This window comes from Mauremys reevesii, linkage group 5, assembly GCF_016161935.1.
Source record: "Mauremys reevesii isolate NIE-2019 linkage group 5, ASM1616193v1, whole genome shotgun sequence".
In the NCBI taxonomy this organism is placed as follows: Eukaryota; Metazoa; Chordata; order Testudines; family Geoemydidae; genus Mauremys; species Mauremys reevesii.
In genome coordinates, this window is record NC_052627.1 from 79,922,395 (window position 1) to 79,943,843 (window position 21,449).

At 44.5% G+C, this 21,449-nt stretch overlaps 2 protein-coding genes across 6 annotated transcripts in view; one reads left to right on the forward strand and one right to left on the reverse strand.

Annotated features, from left to right (window-relative positions):
• LOC120405890 (LRP2 binding protein) overlaps nt 1-7,925 on the reverse strand; it is a 32,065-nt gene extending 24,140 nt beyond the window's left edge. For 3 of the 5 annotated variants that reach the window (XM_039539804.1, XM_039539801.1, XM_039539803.1), the window contains exons 1-3: nt 7,784-7,925; nt 7,407-7,549; nt 1,213-1,328 (exon numbers count right to left, since the gene is read on the reverse strand). In XM_039539804.1, the coding sequence (XP_039395738.1) occupies nt 1,213-1,328; nt 7,407-7,521 (231 nt within the window). In that variant the 5' untranslated portion in view covers nt 7,522-7,549; nt 7,784-7,925. The other 2 variants (XM_039539802.1, XM_039539800.1) reach the window with 2 other exon arrangements.
• An 8,089-nt stretch (nt 7,926-16,014) lies between these two features.
• ANKRD37 (ankyrin repeat domain 37) lies at nt 16,015-21,448 on the forward strand. Its single transcript, XM_039539809.1, has 5 exons — nt 16,015-16,727; nt 17,064-17,216; nt 18,494-18,585; nt 19,122-19,351; nt 20,752-21,448. Exons 1-5 carry the CDS (start codon nt 16,698-16,700, stop codon nt 20,763-20,765), a joined length of 519 nt encoding a protein of 172 aa, XP_039395743.1. The 5' UTR covers nt 16,015-16,697; the 3' UTR covers nt 20,766-21,448.
• The last annotated feature ends 1 nt before the right edge of the window (nt 21,449 follows it).

The window sequence follows — 21,449 nt, forward strand, 5'->3', positions numbered from 1 at the left end:
ATAGGTGCTTCCTTATAGCCTGGACTTGGGTGCCACTCTCCAAGGCGGGGACTAAGCACACACTCCTCTCACTGGCATCTCGCACTACTTAGTTTAGGTGGCTTCCCACCTAGCATGCTGGTTTTTTGTGGATTGCATTCTAAGGTGCCCATCTCTTTCCCCCTTCATTGTACAGGGAGCTTAGGCACCTAACTTGACTTTTAAAATCACAGTGTTGCTCCTGTGATTTTTCTAGGTACCAGGATGCTCAGCATTGCAACACCTAAGTCCCTTTATAATCCCACCCCTGATTGGAAGCAGGCTTCAGGTACAGAGACAGAAACCATCCTCCGCTCTTCAACTGACCATAGAAAGAGCCTATCACACTGAAGTTGTAATAGTTCTCTTTTTAACCCTGACAGTCATCATTAGGATGTTCCCTTTTTGTTGTATGCTCCATAGACTCAGCTAAAACTGATCAGTATTTTATTCTGGAGGAAAAAAATCTACAATAAATATAATTAAACTAAGGCGAATGCAGAGCCATATTCCTTTATATAACCTTACACTGGACACTGAGTGTTACAAAACAGCACTCGCATGGCTCTCAACAGGTATAGCTTTAAAAGAGATTTCTGAATTTTGCAGCAGCAAGAGGTGCCAGAGCAGTCAATGACATTACGCAGAGACCACCTCAAAGATGTGAGTATTAGCATGTGTCTAGATATGAAGATCTGGTTAAGACTACACTTCAATACATAACATGGATATCTAAGCTCCAGTTAGCCAAGGAACAGTCTGATATTACACTAGATGGGTCCAATCTTACTCCCACTGAAGTCAATAAGTGTTTTGCCACTTACTTCAGTGAGTACAGGACTAGCCCCAATAATTCTGCTTTCTATGCAGTCAGCAGGACTTCTGGCAATGACTACAGTCAGAAGCACTAAACCCAATTTCTCAGATTTGAGAATTTATGAAATAATAATGTATCTGTAACTTTATCCTTCTCCCTCCCTGCCTCTCTGAGTCTCATTCCTTCTCATGGAATCATGCTTCCCACTGTTGCTCCATAATTCTTGTTTGATTCGGGTTTTTTTTATTTTTTACTTATTTTACTTTGTATGTATCTTCGTTTGTAACATTTTCTAGTGTTACTTATTGCATGTGGAAATTGTACTGAAAAGTGTCAGTTTTATAAAATGTTCTAAAAAGTAAATAGTAAAGTACAACCTCTTCAAAGTACAGCTGCCCTTGTAGAAAATATGCCAGAGGATCTCCATCTATGATCCTCTTCGCCAACAGCTCCTCTGCCCTTGCAAACAAAGCGGTATGGCTATAGTTCCCTGCTAAAAACAGATATATATGTCTAATCACAACAAACAGAATAATATTGTAAGTACACTATCACACTGAAGTTGTAATAGTTCTCTTTTTAACCCTGACAGTCATCATTAGGATGTTCCCTTTTTGTTGTATGCTCCATAGACTCAGCTAAAACTGATCAGTATTTTATTCTGGAGGAAAAAAATCTACAATAAATATAATTAAATCTTTATGAAACAGTTTACTTTGCCATAAAAATGCTATATGTATTTGTATGATGAAAACCTGATCTCAGTTGGTGGAAAACCAGAATACAAATAACAAGTTCCCTTATACAAAGATTATCCACACTGGAAACATTAATTGCTAATGTTTAGAACAGTTTAAGATCTAAGCTAAACAACAGAAAATATCAACGGATTTAAAGATGATGAAAACTCCTTTCAAAACTGGCAGCCAAATCAGGGAATATCACTTTAAGCCCCGATCTTGCAATCTGGTGTCTGGGCTCCACATAGGCACAATGGTCCACCTACTTACAATGACTTGCAGGAGCTGGGCCTTACAGGAAGGAGAGACATTGTTTCATATGCTAGGGCAGTGTTTCCCAAACTTGGGATGCTGCTTGTTTAGCGGAAGCCTCTGGCGGACCAGGCCGGTTTGTTTATCTGTCACATCCGCAGGTTCGGCCGATCACAGCTCTCACTGGCCACAGTTCGCCGCTCCAGGCCAATTGGAGCTGCTGGAAGCGACGGCCAATAAGTCCCTCAGACTGCACCACTTCCCGCAGGCCCCATTGGCCTGGAGCAGTGAACCGCAGCCAGTGGGAGCCTCAATCAGCCGGACCAGCGGACGTGGCAGGTAAATAAACCGGCCCAGCCCGCCAGGGGCTTTCCCTGCACAAGCGGCGTCCCAAGTTTGGGAAACACTGCGCTAGGGCATGGGCTACCTAAGTGGCTGACCTGATTTAGATGCCTAACTCCAGGAGAAAGTCTGCAGCTGGGTAACCCAAGCAAAGGGAAGTGTCCCACTAGCCAGGTGCACCAGGTCAGCTGCATATGTGCCTATGACCCCTTCTCAGCATTTCTTTCCTGGCTAACTTATGTGACTCCCCACTCAGCAGGCTGGCTTTTGAAAATCGCTTCCTTAGGGAACTCTTTCAATATATTTTATGGGGTGCCTAGCTCAAGGCTGAAAATTCCACTGGGACACAGCATAGGGGGATAAGTGTTGCAATGCCTAAGTATCACTGAGGATCTGAGCCAGTCACTTTGAAAATGAGACTCAAGCGCCAGATTTTCAAAGGTATTTATATGCTTAAACATACGGATATGCACCTACTGGGCTTTTAAGGGTCTAACAAGTTATGCACTTAAGTCCTATTTAAATCAACAGGAATTAAGTGTCCCCCTGCTTGGGCACTTTAGGAAATCACACTAGGTGCCTATCTGTATCTTCATGAGCCTAAATACCTTTGAAAATCTGATCCTTTGGCAATTAAGTTACTTAGCTGCTTTTGAAATTTTTTCCCTAGGTATGCCACTGACTTGCTATATGACCTTGGGTAAGTCATTTCATTTCTGTGAAGTCTATGTCTAATATGGGAGTGATGATAACACCAAGGTTATTTTGAGACTGCACTTAAAAAGCATTTCGAATTTGTCAGGTGAAAAGGGCAATATAAGTGCAAAAATATTTTTATTAATAAAATCTCAGCCACAATACTCTTATTAGTGCCTTTTAGGATTTTTTTCCAACTGAGTAAGATTCTTTTCTGATGATAGTAACATTTTGTGAACAAGCTGAACTTTTAATCAATTACATTTCACTTTACTAATTATAATGGTGAAATCTCTATTTCTGACTTAACAGAAAATGGAAGAATCAGTAGACTCAGAGGACAGGAAGGGAACAACAAAGAATGAGAGGCAGCAAGAACAATCCAACTAGCAAAGGGAAAAAGAGGAGCTAAGTTAATGTGCTTAAAAATGGGAAGAAGAGGGACCACATCAAACTGGAGCAGGAAAAGTGAGGGGAAAAAAAAGAAATATGAAGACCGGACAATGAAAAAATGGCTCTATTTCCCTTGAATATTCTGCCCCATTTATCTATTTCCAGAACCTTCATATTTTCTGCAAACATTTAAAGTGAAAATGGGGAACAAACTCACACCAACATTGCCAAGCTAAAAGTCTTCAAGAACTGTCAGGCCTGCTTAAGTTTATTAGATTGGCTTAAAAATAATGAGACTTTAAAAAGCAATACACTTTGTGTTCTTTTTATTTTATATATTGGTTCTGATTCTTAAGGCAACACTCAATTCAAGTTACCATGCTTTCCCATGCAATCATGAGGTCTATACATTTTTTTTTCTTTCAAATGAAGGCTGAAACTCTCCACTCCAGATTGAGGGGTTGAGGTAAAAAAAAAGAAACAGTAAATTTTGCAGACTGGTAGCACATTTTTTAAAAGGAAAAAGGTAAAAATTAACAAAAATCTAAAAAAATTACATTTAAAAACTCTCTTTGAAAAGAACATTATTTATGTTGCCAAGTTAGGAAATGCCAAGTTTATAGCTGTCATGTAATTTGCTGCTTGTGTGTATGAATTAAGTGACAGTAGTTAATTACTTAATTGCACAATATTTTTTCCAGCAGACCCCACCTCACTGAGTGCATGGGCCAGTGGTGGGCAACCTGCGGCCTACACGCAGCCCATCAGGGTAATTTGCTGGCAGGCTGCACGTGGCCCAAGGGCTGCAGATTGCCCACCACTGGAATACACACACAAGAAGTACAAGAAAGGTTACGCCGGAAACAATAAACTGGCATTTCCTAACTTTGGAGTGCTTAACTTTGCAACCTACATAATGTTCCTTTACTGTCGTGTATTTGTATGTATTATATTAGTCGTCAACAAACCGGTGATCGCTATCGACTGGTCAATCCTGGGGACTCTCCCAGTTGAGCGCAATCTACGGCAGTATAGCGGGGCTGCTGCTAAGGTAGGTTCCCTGCCTGCCAGTGCCCCACGCCGTTCCCTGAAGCAGCCAGCATGCTCCTGCAGCCCTGGGGGGAAGGGGTCTCTCCGTGCAGCTCCCCTTGGCTGGGAATGGGGAACTGTGGCCAATGGGAGCTTTGGGGGAGGTGTCTGCAGCGAGGGGCAGCATGCAGAGCCACGTGCCCCCTGACCCCGCTCCCAGTAGATGCAGAGGCGCATTGGCCCCTTCCGGGAGCGGCGTGGGACCAGGGCAGGCAGGGAGCCTGCCTCAGCCTCACTCTGCCACTGCCCGGGAGCCGTCCATGGCAAATGCTGCCTGGCAGGAGGCTGTACCCCAACCCTGAGTCCCCTCCTGGAGCCAGCACCCCATACCTCCTCCTGCACCCCAACCCCCTGCTCCAGCCCTGACCCCCCCTCCCAGAGTCAGCACACCACACCCCCTCTTGCACCCAAACACCCTCCCAGAGCTTGCATCCATCACCCCCTCCTGCACCACAACCCCCTGCCCCAGGCTCAGCCCAGAGCCTCCTCCCACACTGTGAACCCCTTGGCCCCATCCCAGAGCCCGCACCCCGGGCCCTCCCAAACCCAACCCCCTGCTCCAGCCCAGTGGAAGTGAGGGTGGGGGAGAGCGAGCGACGGAGAGAGAGAGGATGGAGTGAGTGGGGCGGGACTTTGGGGAACGGGCAGGACCTCGGGGAAGGGGTGGGGTAGATCCTGGGTTGCCCTTAAATTCAAAAAGTGATCTTGGGCGTAAAAAGGTTGAAGCCCACTGTACTATACAGAGAGTGACTTTGTGCTTTAGTGAATATTGCCACTGATTTCTGTTTCACTTCAGTCAACATTAATCTGGTCAATGTTAATCTCTATTGACAATAAAGTCTCATGCTCCTCAACACTGTAGGTGATGAAATCAAGGTTAATCAAGTATCTGAGGCTACGTCTACACTACCAGCCGTATCGGCGGGTAGCGATCGATTTTTCAGGGATCGATATATCGCGTCTCATCTAGACGCGATATATCGATCCCCGAACGCGCTTCTATCGATTCCGGAACTCCACCGCCCCGAACGGCGGTGGCGGCGTCGATATGGAGAGCCCCGGACATCGATCCCGCGCCGTGAGGACGGGTAAGTTATCGATATAAGATACTTCGACTTCAGCTACGTTATTCACGTAGCTGAAGTTGCGTATCTTATATCGATTTTTCCCCTTAGTGTAGACCAGCCCTAAGCCATTTGATGCTTTAGTGAAAATGCTACTACACCAACGGGAGAGCTTCTCCCATCAGTTTAGTTAATCCAAATCCCCCAAACCTGGTCTACCCTACAGAGTTAGGTTGACGTAAGGCAGTTTACGTTGACCTAACTCTGTAAGCGTCTACAGTACAATGTTGCTCCCGCCGATATAAGTCACCCACCTACACCAACCTAATAACTCCACCTCCACAAGAGGTGTAGCGCTTAGGAGGATGTAGTTAAGACAATGCAATGTCTGTGTAGATAGACACTGTTGTTTACATCACCAGTTCCTGCCTTTGAACTGTCAGCCCTGCCGCCTTGGGGCTGACTGCTGGACAGGGGTGTAGCTATGGGTGGCTTCGTTCCACCCACTTAGCATCCAGGCCAACCCCCTCAGCCCTGGCTCTGCTCTGGCCCCAGCACTAGCCCCACGTAGACCTGGAGGATGCCTCACACATATCCAGCCTGAATGGAGTGGGGAAGGGGGAACAGCAGCGGCACAGCAGACGAGTGTCTGATGATCGCGGTTCACACGCTGCAGCTGGAAGAGGCTGGCTGGCTGGCCTGCCCAGCACTGGCAATCATCAAAAAATGTAGGCCTGCTGCCTCGGGGAGACGGGCCTGGCGTGGGGCAGTGTAACAGGGTCTGGTGCTGGAAGCCGTGCACGCAGGAGAGCAGCGTCTCCTCCCACAGCTAGGTGCATGCACGGGGCCCTGGGGGAACCTGGCCAGAGTACCCATCACCCCCTGCAAGGCCAGCTGGACTGGAGAGGGTGGTTGGAGGCAGGCCCCCCCGCAATCCTTCCTGCCTCCCCTCCCCCATCATTGCCCCCACCTGAAGTCGGGGCACACCCAAATGTCCCATGCTAGCTACGCCACTGCCACTGGAGCCCTGCCACTCCAGGGCTGTAGGCTTCAGGAATCATCCCAGGGTGGCGGGACTCTGGCAGTCAACCCGGCGCCTGACTGATAGCTCAGGATGTCAACCCCCCACAATGTCCTATTTAAGTCAGTGCAAGCACTCCTGATGAGGATGCACTCCACTGGCAAAAGGATAGTGTGGACATGAACAGCCAATTTAATTACTGCATTGGCTGTAGGTCGACTTAATTTAAGCTGACAATTTTATAGTGTAGACAAGCCACATGAGCTATGTCCACGGGAGAAGCTGTCCTGTTAACATACTGCTGTCTACAAGGGTACATCCACACTACCCACTGGATCGGCGGGTAGCGATCGATCCCCAACGCGCTCCCCATCGACTCCAGAACTCCACCAGAGTGAGAGGCAGATGCAGAGTCAACGGGGGAGCCGCGACTGTCGATCCTGCACCGTGAGGACGGGAGGTAAGTTGAAATAAGATACGTCGACTTCAGCTAAGGTATTCTCATAGCTGAAGTTGCGTATCTTATATCGACCCCCCCCCACACACACACACAGTGTAGACCAGCCCCAAGGCAGGGAGGCGGAAGGTCGGTATAACTATGTTGCTATGGGGTGGATTTTAGTTATCCTGATATAGAGCTCTAGTGTAGACCTTGTGTAAGAGCCACCAGCAAGTCACTGGGGGACTGAGGATCGGACTCCAGGAGTCCTGTCTCCCGGACCTTTGTGCCCAGAGCGAATGGCCCAGGATAGAAGACTATGGAGATCTGTTGTTGGCGGCCTATACCCCGGTTGGGGTGACGGGCATGAATGAATGATGAATGATGTGGGATGGCTGGACCCTGGTAAACACGCTGCCACTGAGTGGCGCCTGGGCATATATCTGCTGGGTTAGGGCGCTAGTGCCAAGCGGCGGCTGCGGGGCACTGACTGGAGAAGCAGCTCCCAGCACCAATGGGGGGTGCGGGTCTTTACCTATCTCCGCCCCTTGCTGCTTGTTCAGCTCGGAGTCGCTGAAGGTCCTGGAGATGGTCTGCAGGACAGGCTCGGGGCTGCGCCTCTCGGGCAGCGCCTCGCTGCTCAGCTTCATCTCGCCCTCAGCAGCTGCGCCGCCTCCCCTGCAACATAAAACGGGCACCACCGGTAACGCTGCCCCCCTCTCCCGCGGCTCGCTGCGCAGCCTGCAGGGCCGTCCCCTGCACGTCCCGGCACCGCAGCGAAGGTGCCGGGCTGTCCCGCGGCCGAGGACCGCGCTGCGAGCGAGGGCCCCTCGGAGCCCGGCCGGCACCCCCAGGCGGGGCCCGTCTCGGAGCCTGCGGGGTGTCGCGCGCGGCCGCCCGTGTGTGACTCACTGTGTCCGCCGCGGCAGCCCATCGCGGCCGCCGCCCGCCGGCTCCCCTCGCGCCTCCCAGTGACTCCGGCCGCTTCCCGTTGCCAGGTAACGATTATCCGTGCGCCCTCGCGCGCCCCCTGGTGGTGCTGAGCTGCCAGCGTGGGGGGGCTGCCGGACGGGCTGGAGCCTGGCGTGAGCGCGCCAGTGAGAACGCTCCGGCGGAGGGGGGTCGGACCCCGCCCCCTCGCGGCTCTGCCTCGCGCTCGCCCTAAACCAGGGTTCACATGGGGGGGAGAGTGACTCACCAGATTCAGCCCACCTGAGAGGACGGACAAACAGAGCCCCTGCTGGGGGGAGAGGGGCCCTCTGCCCAGCTCAGGGGAGCAGCACAGACTGCCAGGCAGAGCCCCCCTGCTGGGCCGAGCTGGGGGGCCCCTCCCCAGAAAGGTGCTGGGGGGATTGGCTGGTTGCCGGTGCGTGCAGCAGGTCACATGTGGGAGGGAGGCTGTATGGGAGGAATGTTGATGTGATGCACAGCCACACTTTACCTTGTGGGGCCTGATCCGTAGGGAAGGGAAGGGTGGAGAGCCCACCCAGGTGTCAGTGGGTGTAGAGAATGGTATTGCATAGCTAAGCAGTAGAGAGTTCAATTTTATGTGTTAAAAAGTTGACTGATGTTGACTGATGTGGGGGGAAGCAAGGAGAGGGCCTGGGGGGTGAGAAAAGTTTTCTCCTTATGGGAGAAAGTGAAAATGGGCTTAGCTGCTTAACAAGTACCCAAGGTGGTAAAGAGAAAGGTTAAGAGGCACTGCGGTCTTTGCTCACAGAGCTGCTATGGATGGTCTGGTAGTGCTGACATAGTGAGTCCTCTGCCCAGTTACTGTTGCCAGAGATGCAGTGACCTATTGGCTATGTTGTAGGTTTCATGCTAAATTGTCATCTTGGCAGATTATGTTCCTATTCCACCTCTATATTCAGGGGCGTTGGAACGATTTTTCTAGTGGGGATGCTGAAAGCAGAAACCATGTATTTGGTTGTTATTACTACTTCAAGCCAGGGGGTGCTGCTGCTCCCCTAGTTCCAGCACCCTGTCCGTTTTAAAGATGAGAGCAGCTGTATGGATATGTTTGCATTGCAATATAAACCGAGGTTCACAATCAGCCTTAAGCTTACTACCCCTTCCATCTACACTAACCCAGGGACCTTGGTCCCAGGAGCCTGTGGGAGTGGAGGGTCAGAGCCCAAGTCAAGCCATGACTCAGGTATGAACCCTATTGTTTTGCAGTGTAGATACAGCTACGCTTGACTTGCATCCTAGGAGTCTGCCAGAAGTATCCCAGAACATAGGCACCGACTCCATGGGTGCTCTGGGGCTGGAGCACCCACAGGGAAAAATTAGTGGGTACTCTGCACCCACCGGCAGCCAAGCTCCTCTCCGCCCCACCTCACCTCCGCCTCTGTCTCCCCTGAGCACACCGCATCCCTGCTTCTCTGCCTACTTCCCAGCACTTGCCACCACAAAACAGATGTTTCGCAGTGTAACAAGCTCTGGGAGCGAGGGGGAGGAGCAGGAACATGGTGCACTCAGGAGGAGGCAAGGCTGGGATTTGGGGAAGGGAGAGGGTGGAGTCGGGACGGCAGAAGTCAGTGCCTATGTCCCACAATCCCATGCACCTACTTCCTTAGTCCTCTCTATCCCAAAAATCTGTAGTCTGGTCAATTGAAAATGGAAGCCACTTCCCCTTGGCATACAGCAGCAGCTCAGTGAGTTGCCATTAATCCTTCCATTGTCTCCTAATCACTGAGCTGCAAAAAGACCATTGAAGAGCCTTTTTGCATTTTCAGTGGAGACCAAACAGAACAAGCATACTGCTTCTTGGTCATGCGAGCACAAAATTCACAGATTTTGGTGAATTTCTATTGCAAGGCCAGTAAAACTGTGGACTATAGCAAAAATACCACAATGACCACATGTACCAGCAGATAGCTAAAAAGCTGGTAGTCTTTAAAATTTTCCAGACTGGTGACCAGTGCAGGGAGCAGATTAAACGGCTCAAGAGTAAGTACAAGAAGAACAGAAACCAGAACCACACCTCAGGCAATTCAGCAACTTCATGCCTGATTTATGAGAGGTTTAACCAGGTGCTGGCACTGTGCCCAGCATAGAGCTAACTGTGGTCAGCCAGGATGGTGCCTTCTGTCCCCTGAATCCAGCATGGGAACTGATGTGACCCCTCAGTAGGCTCCAAGTGAGGAGCATTAAGTGAGTGTTTATTAAACCAGTCCAGAGCAGGCTGTGGGACAGGATCAACACCAAATTCTGGGTCCATACTCAGAGGAACTGTTTGATGCCCCCCACCCCTAAGGAACACCCAACTGCCAAGCTTGCAGAAAAGACAGAAGCCACCCCTGAGCCTGGTAAGTTTCCAAGTTTATTGCTACAATAATGGGAGGGTTTTCTACTCCAAGGACCAATGCAACAATTATGAGAAGGCCCAGCTACCTGTGGGTATCTGCTAATGGTGGATTGTATCCCTGAGCCTTGGTGTCCCCCTCCCTTGCCCCCTTCCCACCACATGGAGTTCCACATCCCTGAGTGATGTAGTTATACCAAACTAAGTGCCAGTGTAGACAGCACTAGCTCTCCCGCCAATAAAGCTACCGCCTCTTGTGGAGATGAAATTATTGAGCCTATAGGATAGCTCTCTCCCATCAGTTTAGAGCAACTTACCTTACTCATGTTCTCTTAGAGGAGGGCAAACTGTGGACACACGAGTCCCATCAGTGGCACTGGTGCAGTTAGGAAACCCCATTATCTCAAAGCCAGCAATTACACCGCTGCCTCAATATAACGCCACCCGATATAACATGAATTTGGATATAACGTGGTAAAGCAGTGATCCGGGGGGCTGCGCACTCCGGTGGATCAAAGCAAGTTCAATATAACACAGTTTCACCTATAATGCGGTAAGATTTTTTGGCTCCCAAGGACAGCATTATATCGAGGTAGAGGTGTACCTCAGGAATATCTTTAATGCCTGCCACCTTAGGGTAAACCACACGCCCGATTGCTTGAAAAACCTTGGCTGCCACTTTAACCACAATTGACTTTCCTACACCAAACTGGTTGGCTACAGAAGTCTGAGGTGGCCAGTTTCCAGATGGTTATAGCAGCCTGCTTGTGGACAGGCAAGGGTGCCCTCAAGTGTGTGTCTTTACACTGGAGAGTTAGGGTAAGCTACTCACAAAGATCCAGAAATTTGTCTTTCTTCATGCGAAAGTTCTAGACCCACTGCTGGTCATCCCATTGCTTGCCGTCTGCATGATAATTTGATCTCACCAGTCTGTGCTTGTGGTCCTGTTCCAGAAGTGCTGATTTATGTAGGGGGCATCAGCAGCTGTGATGATTGTACCGAGCAGCATCTGCCAGTGCAAGTCTGCTATGCCATAATATTCTTCCTCCTCTGCCTACTCCTCCTCTTCCTCCATCATGAAATCTACCTTTGATAGGACAGAAGATGCCGCCAAAATGTCCACTAACACCTCACGGAAGCTCTGCCCATTTCATGACACAGCAGTGAAAGCACAAGCAAGAGAAGTTACTCAAAAGGTGTCTCTTCCATGTTGCTGGCTCTAGTAGCTGGGAGCACACAGACCAAAATGATTGCTTAGCAGGCCATTCAAACTTCTTATAACATGGAGGGTGGGCATTTTTTCCTCACAGTCAAAGAGCTAGAGCAACCACATTTTGGGAGGTGCTAGAGGCTCTGGAATATGGTTGGTTTGACTCAGGTCAGCATGCTGCAGTGTGCTTGACTGCCCCAGATTTGAGCCTGAGTTAGAAAAGTCTCTTAATGTAGAGTTAAGAATCAGCTTAGGTGCTCAAGCCCAGAGCTCTCTAACATGGGTCAGCTTACTGAGTCCCACTAAGCCTGGGCTTACATTGCAGTGTAGATAAACCCTGTGTGACCTGTGGAGTGGCAAGAGTTTGGCATTCTCTTTCCTAGGCTTGCCTCACTGACCTTTAAACACAGTAAGTTATTTATTTGCTATCTCAGAGGTAAGCAGACCAATGTATTGGATCATTGAGAAGGTCTCTTGGTAGCTTGATATTCTGTTTCTAAATAAATCCATCCACTTTGTGAAACTAAAGCTCCATTGTATCTTGAGGTTTTGGTAACACTGACAAATGAGTCAAGGTTTGCTCTTTGTTTATGATGTCCCCTGAATCTCTTTGTTGATTTATAGTCCTTGCTGTATGTAGATGCTATCTATAAAACGAGCATTTTAAAAGGAGGTATTAAATTGTCTGACAAAGGTTCCAACGATACTGGTAACCAGTATAACTGCATATATAAATACTTATTTGCAGTGTATTTAAATACTCTAGCCAAGTCTTTGGGTCATTACTCCTATGAAAAGGCAGAGACAAAAATGGTGGGAAAAATAGTTTTAAGATGTTTTCCCTCTGTTTTTTTAATAATATATTTGTTTTCCAGTGATTTAAAACTGCAAGTTTTGAAAGTGTGACTGGGGAAAAATTACATCTGAAGCCCAGGGGCGAACTTTGTAACGGCAGCGCTTTAACGTGGCTTGTTAAGGGCCAGCTACGAAGGGTGTGGCTACCAGCGCTGGGAGCACTGTCTACACTGGCACTTTATAGTGCTGAAACTTGCAGTGCTCAGGTTGGTGTTTTTTCATACCCCTGAGCAAGAAAGTTGCAGTGCTGTAAAGTGTAGACAAGCCCTAAAATGGGAAGAGTGGCTCCGCCCCCACCCATCCAGGAGGGCTATCAAAATTAAGTGGGGCATTATAGGACAAAAGCTTTGTTAATTGCCTATCCATCCATGGAGTAAGAAGGCCTCATCCCATTGGTTTAAATGCTGGAAGAAGTAAATAAAAATAGTGAACAAGATTTTTCATCTCTTTGCTATTTGAACTCTGACAAGGGCCGACACTAGAAACAAAAGCAGAGATCCCCAGGGTCAACCTCGTATTAGCCCTAAAAGAGATTCAGTTCTGACAGATTTTTATATCTCTGTTACCTTTTGGAACCATAGACTGAACTCATTTGTGCATATATGTTGCCTGCTTTAAACTGTAGATAACGCTCTCATTTTGTTTTCCTAGTTAATAAATCCTTATTTAGATTACGATAGGATTGGCTATCAACATTGTCTTTGATGTGAGATCTAAGGTACAAATTAATCTGGGGTAAGTGACTGGCCTCTGGGGCATGAGAGCTACCTGAATATTTTGTGATTTTTGGTATAAGTGACTCAATGGTAAGACTGCTACAGTGATCTAGGAGTTCCCTTTTGTTACTGGTGAAATCTAATTATAGAATATTCACCCAGTTTGGGGTGTCTGCCCTGCTTTTGACAGTCTGTCCTGTGGTTGGGATTCACAGTCATGAACCATTCCAGACAGTGTTACAGGTGCTTTTAAAATAATCACAGTTTCAAAACTCCCATTTTGTCCTCTTTTTTTCAAGTGATGTTTGAAAGCTCCTAATTCCATTTTTGGCAGTGCAATCTGTTTCCATAGCAATGGAAAAAGCAGCCACCAGTAGAAATATAAGAGGAATGCTTTCACATATATGTGGCTAAAGCTGAGGGCTAAATATTTTTTTTCTTCAGTAGCTCCAACAGATTTTAGGCTCCAACAGACTTGTAAAAATTCACCTCCATTAATTTTGTTAGAGTTACTCCAAGGAAGAATATGGTCACATATGTCTAAACATACTTTGAAAATTTAAGATTTTGTTAAAGAGGAGTTTTTTAATACATCACATTAAAGACTTTAAAAATTATTTCATTTGATAAATGGAATATAAAGAACATTCTGCAAAAACAACAACACACTTCAGGAAAGTCAGCTATACCAGATTCCTATACTTCTTGGGTAGCTGAAGGGATGTGTGTGGGTATAATATAAAACTGCACAACATGTCTTATGCTATTTCTTATGCTCAGTCTCATTTCTTTATACATATAAAAATATGTAAATACAGTATTATAGTTGAAATTGTCAATGCATAAGAATTTTTAAAAAGTAAGTTTCCACATCCACTGTATCTTGGACTTGTAATTGTGAGGCATTTTGTATTATTGTATATAGAGTTAGAATTTATGTAGGAGTGGATTAAGATAGAACCTTGGTATCCATGTTTTACGATCAGTGACTGGGAGGAGTACAGCTGACTGATGCAAACCTGGTGTCTACTGGGGTGGGCTGGGCTTGGCAGGAAGATCAAGAATTTGTAGGTAGAGGAAGATAAGAATCAATCTGTTGTACGGGTGGCCAGTCTGGGAGAGTGAGATATTTTGGGTGAGGTTTGGTTTGAAGCCAGAACCTGTAGGGCAATGCAGATGTATTGGGGGCCTTAAAATGTGGGGTGATCCACGCCTTATTTAGCCTTATATCCAGAAGTGAATTATACATCTGCAGTGTAGTTATGATTGCTGTGGAAACCATAATTTTGATTTTTCAGGTACTTGTGCATTTGAAATCCTAATTGTTTTTTGGACTGAATTTGCTTGGTTTTGTGTGTGGGAATAAAAGACTGAATACAGTAATTGCACAGATGAGTTTATTTCAGTCTGAAATGAGAGAAGCAAAAAGGTTCACACATTGAAATAAATGCACTAACTTGGTATATTATGTGTGGATCTGGAGCTCTGCACCTATTTTGCATACCTTGTTTATTTCAATATGTGATTTACTTTTCTAAGTAGAAAAGGGACAATGAGAGAGTATATATTAAAAATAAATGCATTGGTCTTGTAAAACTAAACTTCTCTTAAAGGAACATTGTTAAGGTTCGCAGGGATCAAATTTAACTTTTTCTTTCTAAATCTATTTACCACGTCCATTCAGTTTTTCCAAAACAAATGAAACAGTGATCTTTATTTTTTTTAAATTATGCCAATAGTGAGGAGTAACTTCCATAACAAACAAGAATGCACGTGTCATGGTGTCAAAAAAAAACTTGCTAAGGAAACAGAATTCATTTTAAAGTTTTATGACAGGAAAAGTTCCAGGATATATTACAAATTGGAGACATAGTTAAAACAGAGTTCAGTTCAGTCTGTACTGTAAAACTATTTTAAATACTATAGAATCATAGGACTGGAAAGGACCTTGAGAGGTCCTCTAGTTCAGTCCCCTGAAGGGAAACTGCCATGTAATTCAGTCTCCTTCCACAGGTGATTTAATAGCGTAGACAAGACAGGAAGTTACTTTGAAACATGAACCTAACAAGTATTTTGTCCATACTAAACATTTTGACATGGCTGTATTACAAAACTGTGCTAAAATAGGCCTATGACTGGGCAAGTCTATAGCGTTGTTTCTTCAAGTATGATTGTTTTAAAACAACAAAACCATGTCCACCGCAGACACTGGAATTGCTCAGAGAATGCTAACTACCTCCATGTTTGAAAATGGTTGTCAAGCAATTGTGCTTGATAGCAACTATTTCTGAATAGGTTGTAGATATCTCTGTTCTATTTCAGTGGAGTCAGGTCTATATATATTTTTGTCTGTGTGGCTTGTGACAGCATCTGAACCTCAATGGCTTAGTAACTGAGGATCTGAAAATAAAACTTCTATTTTTGCTAGATTTCAGAGTAGCAGCCGTGTTAGTCTGTATCCGCAAAAAGAACAGGAGTACGTGTGGCACCTTAGAGACTAACATTTATTTCAGCATAAGCTTTCGTGGGCTACAGCTCACTTCTTCGGATGCGCAATCTGTGTGTTCCATTCTATACATCCGAAGAAGTGAACTCTAGCCCACGAAAGCTTATGCTGAAATAAATTTGTTAGTCTCTAAGGTGCCACAAGTACTCCTGTTATTTTTGCTAGAGTTATTTTTAATAGAAATTAATTTGCAATTAAGGATTGGAACACAGTCCTTTCCATAGGTCACCAGTACAAACCCAGCCCAGGTTGGTAATAACTTTGCCATAATTGTTGGCAGTATCAACACAGTCCAATGACAGACAGGGCCCATTGACAACTACTATCTTCTTCTAGAGGCAGTGCTTGAATTGAGAGATAGAAAATGATCTTGTTAATAGCCTGGCTTCAGTTGGTTGAAAATGATGGGTCATATCAGTTTTCCCCTAATTCAGACCTGGAGAGGTGATCTCTCCACAGCAGAGTTGAGAGGCATTGGGAGGTCAGCATGGGCCAGCTTGTACAGCTGTAGCTAGTTATGCACCTATTCCATTTGCAAGCTCTAAACTCACACATACGTTTTCAAAATAAATGAATTGGGATAAACCACAGCAGATAAGAGAAGTGTGGGCCTTGCTTAAACCATTCACTTCTGGATGAGTATGACAGCAAGTTTTGAAAATCCTTCTCACGGGGAGGCTTTGTTTCATGCTCCCGCATACGTGCATGAAGAAGCATATGTCTAGCTATCTATAGCTTCATAGAGAGACCAATAATTAGTCTAGAGGAATTGTTTTTCTTCCTTCCTCTCCTGCGGCTGCAGCAGAAAGCGAAGGGGTGTGGATCTGCGTGTGTGAATGTGTGTGATACGTGCCTAGCTGCACTATGCTCTATGGCCGCCCCACCTGCCACAAGCCCTGGGCTGCCCCGCCCTCCTTTGCGCTGTACACTGAAACACGTGCTAGGAGAGCTCGCCCAGGACTGCTGGAGAAAGCATCAGACGGAGCCAATCACCGTGCAAGAAGGCGGGTTGAACTGCATGTGCTCCTGTTTGTGTACGTGCAGGAGCTGGTTCCCGGCACAGTGGGAGGGGAGTTCAGCACGGAGGTTCGCTTTTAGAGCTTGCACGGTGTCAGACGTGCTACATGCACTAGGCAGAATCGGGGACGGGCGTGCTGGGCTTCTCTATTCGCCCCACCGCAGCAGCCGTCCCAGAACATTGGGAGTAAGTAGTCCTCAGCCGAAAAGAGACAATGTGGATGATGCTGGATTGCAGCTCAGAGGTGAGGCTGAGGAGTTTGCACCGTTGTTTCCGTGCATTGTTAGAAGTCCAGGTGTTGAGTTGTTTGTAATATAGTTTTACCACTATTATCTAAACCCAAATCCCACTGATGTCAGTAAGATTTTGCCAGTTTCTCGATTTGGTGGTTTGCGTTCCAACAAAGCCAGTAGCCTAGTTCTTTCAAGTTGAAAAGCCTATGATAAAGGGGCATAAACATTATGAAGGGGATGGTGTGGGATACCTTCAGATTTTTCTGCTACCGTATAAATTATCTTTCAGGTCTAAGAATAACGTGAAGCTAAATGTATTTTTAAAACACTTGTTCCCCCCCCTGTAGTCTGACGGCTTGAGCCTCCTGCTTGAGGCGGGGACTGGGGTGAATGCACCCGCAGATGCGTTTGGTCAGTCCCCAGCTCACTTGGCTGCTTGTGGAGGACAAGCTTTTTTCCTACTCTGGCAACTGCAAACAGGCGCTAATCTGAACCAACAGGTACAAGTAATGCCTTTTTGTTACTTTTGGACTGCCTTATTCCAATAAAGCATGTTATTTGTATGAAAGGTATATTTATGTAAATCTTTAGTTGTCACAGATTTGATGAGATATACAGACTAGTTGCCTGTGACGATTTGTTGCATCTCATCTATACAATTTATTACATGAAAACAGGGGTCCTTTGTATGAAACATCTCTTCCCCAGTCCTTAATCAGTAATCAGTTGTAAACACTTTCAAAATAGACTCTTCCTCATGTAAAATATACTTTAAAATTCATTCTGGTTATTGTGTGTTCAGATTGTTTTATAGCTATATAGGACCCCTGTCGAACCTGAAACTTTGTCTCCTGATTTTGCACATGGTAGAGAACTTTAGTATCCCCTTTATCCTGTCAGGGTCCTGGGAATGTTCACATTATCTCCTTCAAATATATATCAAGGTCTGTTACAGAGTCACACTTATCTCAGTAGCAGAAAATTTTGGTGATTTGCTTGTATCTCTGCATTTTGCTATGAATGGTGCTGTTACCTCCTAACTCTGTTTTGCTGTAAGATCCTGCTGCCTTGATTAGTGAATGAATGTGGATATGTAGCGGAGGTGGGTTAGAAACTGTTGTCAGATCCCTCAAATATTTCCAAGTGTTCAAATTTTTTTTTCCTCACTCAGATTATGATGAAAAGTCAATCTCAAATTTTCACAGACCAAATTGTTTTCAGATCAGGTCAGTGTTTTGATAACTTCAAAACATTTCACTTTGATTTGACCTTTTACAACTTTTTTTTTTAAGTTTAATTAGCTTAAATTTCTACAGGGAAAGTCATGTTGAATTGGAAAAACAGGAATTTTCATTTTGGAAGTGTCAAACAAAAACATTTTGTTAGTTTCTAAACTTTGAGATTTGTCAAATCCAAATCTGTTTTGTGAACAGTGTTGGTTTTGATGAATTGGCATTTTCTGATGTTGAAAAATTCCCAATTAGCTCAGAGTACGCATTTTGTATAAAAGCTATTCTAGGAGATAACGGTTTTGCAACAGATTTTGCACGTAATCTGCTAGCATCTTATTATATGAATAAAGAGTATTCTAAAATTACTTAATAGCAGCTGCTGTTTGTATTTAACTGAATATATACTTTCTGACCCACCTTTCTGACTTGCATCCAGATTGTGTCTCACAGAGTTTGAGCACCATCAGAACTGGTTAATCTCTCCCTGCCACCTTATTAAGTGATTTATGATATACTAAGGGTGAAATTCTATTTTATGTTTTTAGGATTGCCATGGAGAAGCTCCTATTCATAAGGCAGCTAAAGTTGGGAGCTTGGAGTGTCTTGCTCTACTCGTTGCCAGTGATGCCAGAATAGAGTAAGCCAAAAACTACATTTAACTAATTCAAATACGAGCCCTCAAAGAAGTTACTCATATAACTTATTCTGCTATAATCTTAAAATATATGAACATGAAATGTATGCTAATACAGAACTTTGTTTCCTGTACAAACTATATTGTGGTAGTTAGAATGCAGTGTGCATGCACATATTTTTTAATAAATATGGTGCAGCCATTACAAGTATGTATCATGATAGTCCACGTACTGTACAACTATACCATTGTCTTTCAGTTTTGGTTTAGAGAAAAACCTCTTTATGATAGCAGCTAAGAGGAGCTTACTGGTCATAGCTCCTGATTGGAGGAGCTTTCCATTTCCTCTATTGGTTATACTATTCTTACATCTTATACTTGAGACAACTTCTTTGGTCTTGATTTTTTGGTAGCTTATTTCTCTGCTTCAAATATTTTTACACTTGAAATAAAGATATTTTACTGAAGAATTACGATGACTGCCTCATCTTGCATAGTGACGATTTGAAATTAACTGTATGTTAACTTTTGTGTTTCAGTTTGTGCAATAATGATGGCCAAACAGCGGAAGATCTTGCATGGGCTTTTGGATTTCTGGAATGTGCCAAGTTCCTCACAACTGTTAAACATACTCAAAATATGAAGCTAAGAGAACAATCTAGCTGCTCACTTAAGGACAATTGTGGTTTGCCAAGAGAGGCTTCATCTGGACAGAAACGAGTATGTGGAATTATGGGATCCACAAACAGAAAGAGGAGGAGATCAGATGGTACGTAGTTGATGACAGTTTACAAATTAGACACTTAGCTAGGACTGGTTTAATACATATCAGAATATTTTTAAACCACAATCTCAGACTGTCAGTATTTAAGTACATTACCTGAATTTGTCAGTAGATATGTAGTAGCGGTGGTGAGGCACGGCCTTTCAATGCATCCACATATACCTACGTAGTAAGGCTGCTATTCAGTCAGAATATTAATGTTGCATAGAAGAACATGCTCCCACAACATATGTATGTTCTAATAAAGGGCCAAATTACTTTTGTGCATTGGGTCAGGGTGGATTGATTTAAATCAAAGCTATTTAAATCACTGATTTTAATAATTATTAAATCAACATGAAGGTACGGTTTTAAATAATATCTTTTAATTATTCTTAGTTATTTTCCTTAAGAAAGGTTTATTCTTATTCATAGACTTACAAGGTGCAGAGAATCCTCCAACAAGTGACCCGTGCCCCATGCTTCAGAGGAAGGTGAAAAACCTCTAGGGCCTCTGCCAATCTTCCCTGGAGGAAAATTCCTTCCCAACCCCAAATATGGCGATCAGTTAAACCCTGAGCATGTGGGCAAGACTCACCAGCCAGCACCCAGGAAAGAATTCTCTGTAGTAACTCAGATCCCACCCCATCTAACATCCCATCACAGGCCATTGGGCATATTTACCTGCTAATAATCAAAGATCAATTAATTGCCAAAATTAGGCTATCCCATCATACCATCCCCCCCCATAAACTTATCAAGCTTAGTCTTGAAGCCAGATATGTCTTTTGCCCCCACGACTCCCTTTGGAAGGCTGTTCCAGAACTTCACTCCTCTAATGGTTAGAAACCTTCATCTAATTTCAAGTCTAAACTTCCTAGTGTCCAGTTTATAGCCATTTGTTCTTGTGTCCACATTGGTACTAAGCTTAAATAATTCCTCTCCCTCCCTGATATTTATCCCTCTGATTATATTTACAAAGAGCAATCATATCTCCCCTCAGCCTTTTGGTTAGGCTAAACAAGTCAAGCTCTTTGAATCTCCTTTCATAAGACAGGTTATTGGTTGGTAACCCCTTAAAACATGTTGATTTGCAAGTAAATATAGTCTTTTTGCTAACCAGGAGAGAATGCTATATTTATACATATTAATTTAAGCAAGCATAAACCTTAACTTCTTACCAGATTTTTTCCTTGTGATTTGTGTCAATCTCTACTTGGATGGAAATTTCAAATTCAATTAAATGCACAAAACAACATTTTAAAAAATTTAAATACAACTACCTGGGTTTTAGGTAGAAAGAGAGAGGGATGCATTAAACAACCATCCTATACTATAGCCAAGTGGTTTGATAAATCCAGATGTATACTTCTGTTTTGTAAAGTAAGCTCTTTTTGTTTGAACAGATATCACGTCTTAGACTTCAAGTGGGAAAACCTGTAACCCTGTAAAGAATCTGCAAGAAGACTCTGAAATCTGCAAAAACAACATTATTGGTCTATGAAGTGAGATGCCCAATATTTGATGTCTGCTGTTTCCTTCTGAGAAGGAGAAAACCTTGGTTACTTTTGCTTCTTGAAGAAGACATTTTTCTAGAATACTTGTATTCAACAGCTCTGTGTGTGTGTGTGTGTTCTATTGTAGACTATGTATAATAGGGCAGTCTCTTCTCCAGTAAATAGCAAAACAAAGTTGATACTTAGCACATACAGTGTTTCTCTCTGTCTCCTTCCATCCAAAGTGCTGTAGGAGATTAACATCTTGTTAAGTGGCATTCCCTGCCTATCACGTTGTGTGATATTACTGGCTGCTGTCAAACAAACAGTTACCACACTTCACTACAGAGAGGGCTCTAGGAAGCCCTAAGGATAGTTTGGGTCAGTTTAAAGTCACATTTAATTCTGCACATCTTACTGACAAGAGCCATCTTTGCTTTTATGAGCAAGAGGTGCTTACATGAGTAAATGTTAAAGGACTAGCCCCTAAATTTGTAAAGCACTTCAGGAGCCTTCAGAAAGCAAAAGACATTACAAATATTAGATTATCTTAATTTTGGCAACTGAGATAAAGAAACTCCTTTAATTAAACTTGTCTATACAAGAAT

Excerpts from the sequence above, each read along its gene's own strand:
- ANKRD37 (XM_039539809.1), top strand. The coding sequence starts at position 16,698 with ATGTGGATGATGCTGGATTGCAGCTCAGAG. Across the intron at positions 17,217-18,493 it reads GCGCTAATCTGAACCAACAG|GATTGCCATGGAGAAGCTCC; the intron begins GTACAAGTAATG and ends TTATGTTTTTAG. Across the intron at positions 18,586-19,121 it reads GCCAGTGATGCCAGAATAGA|TTTGTGCAATAATGATGGCC; the intron begins GTAAGCCAAAAA and ends TTTGTGTTTCAG.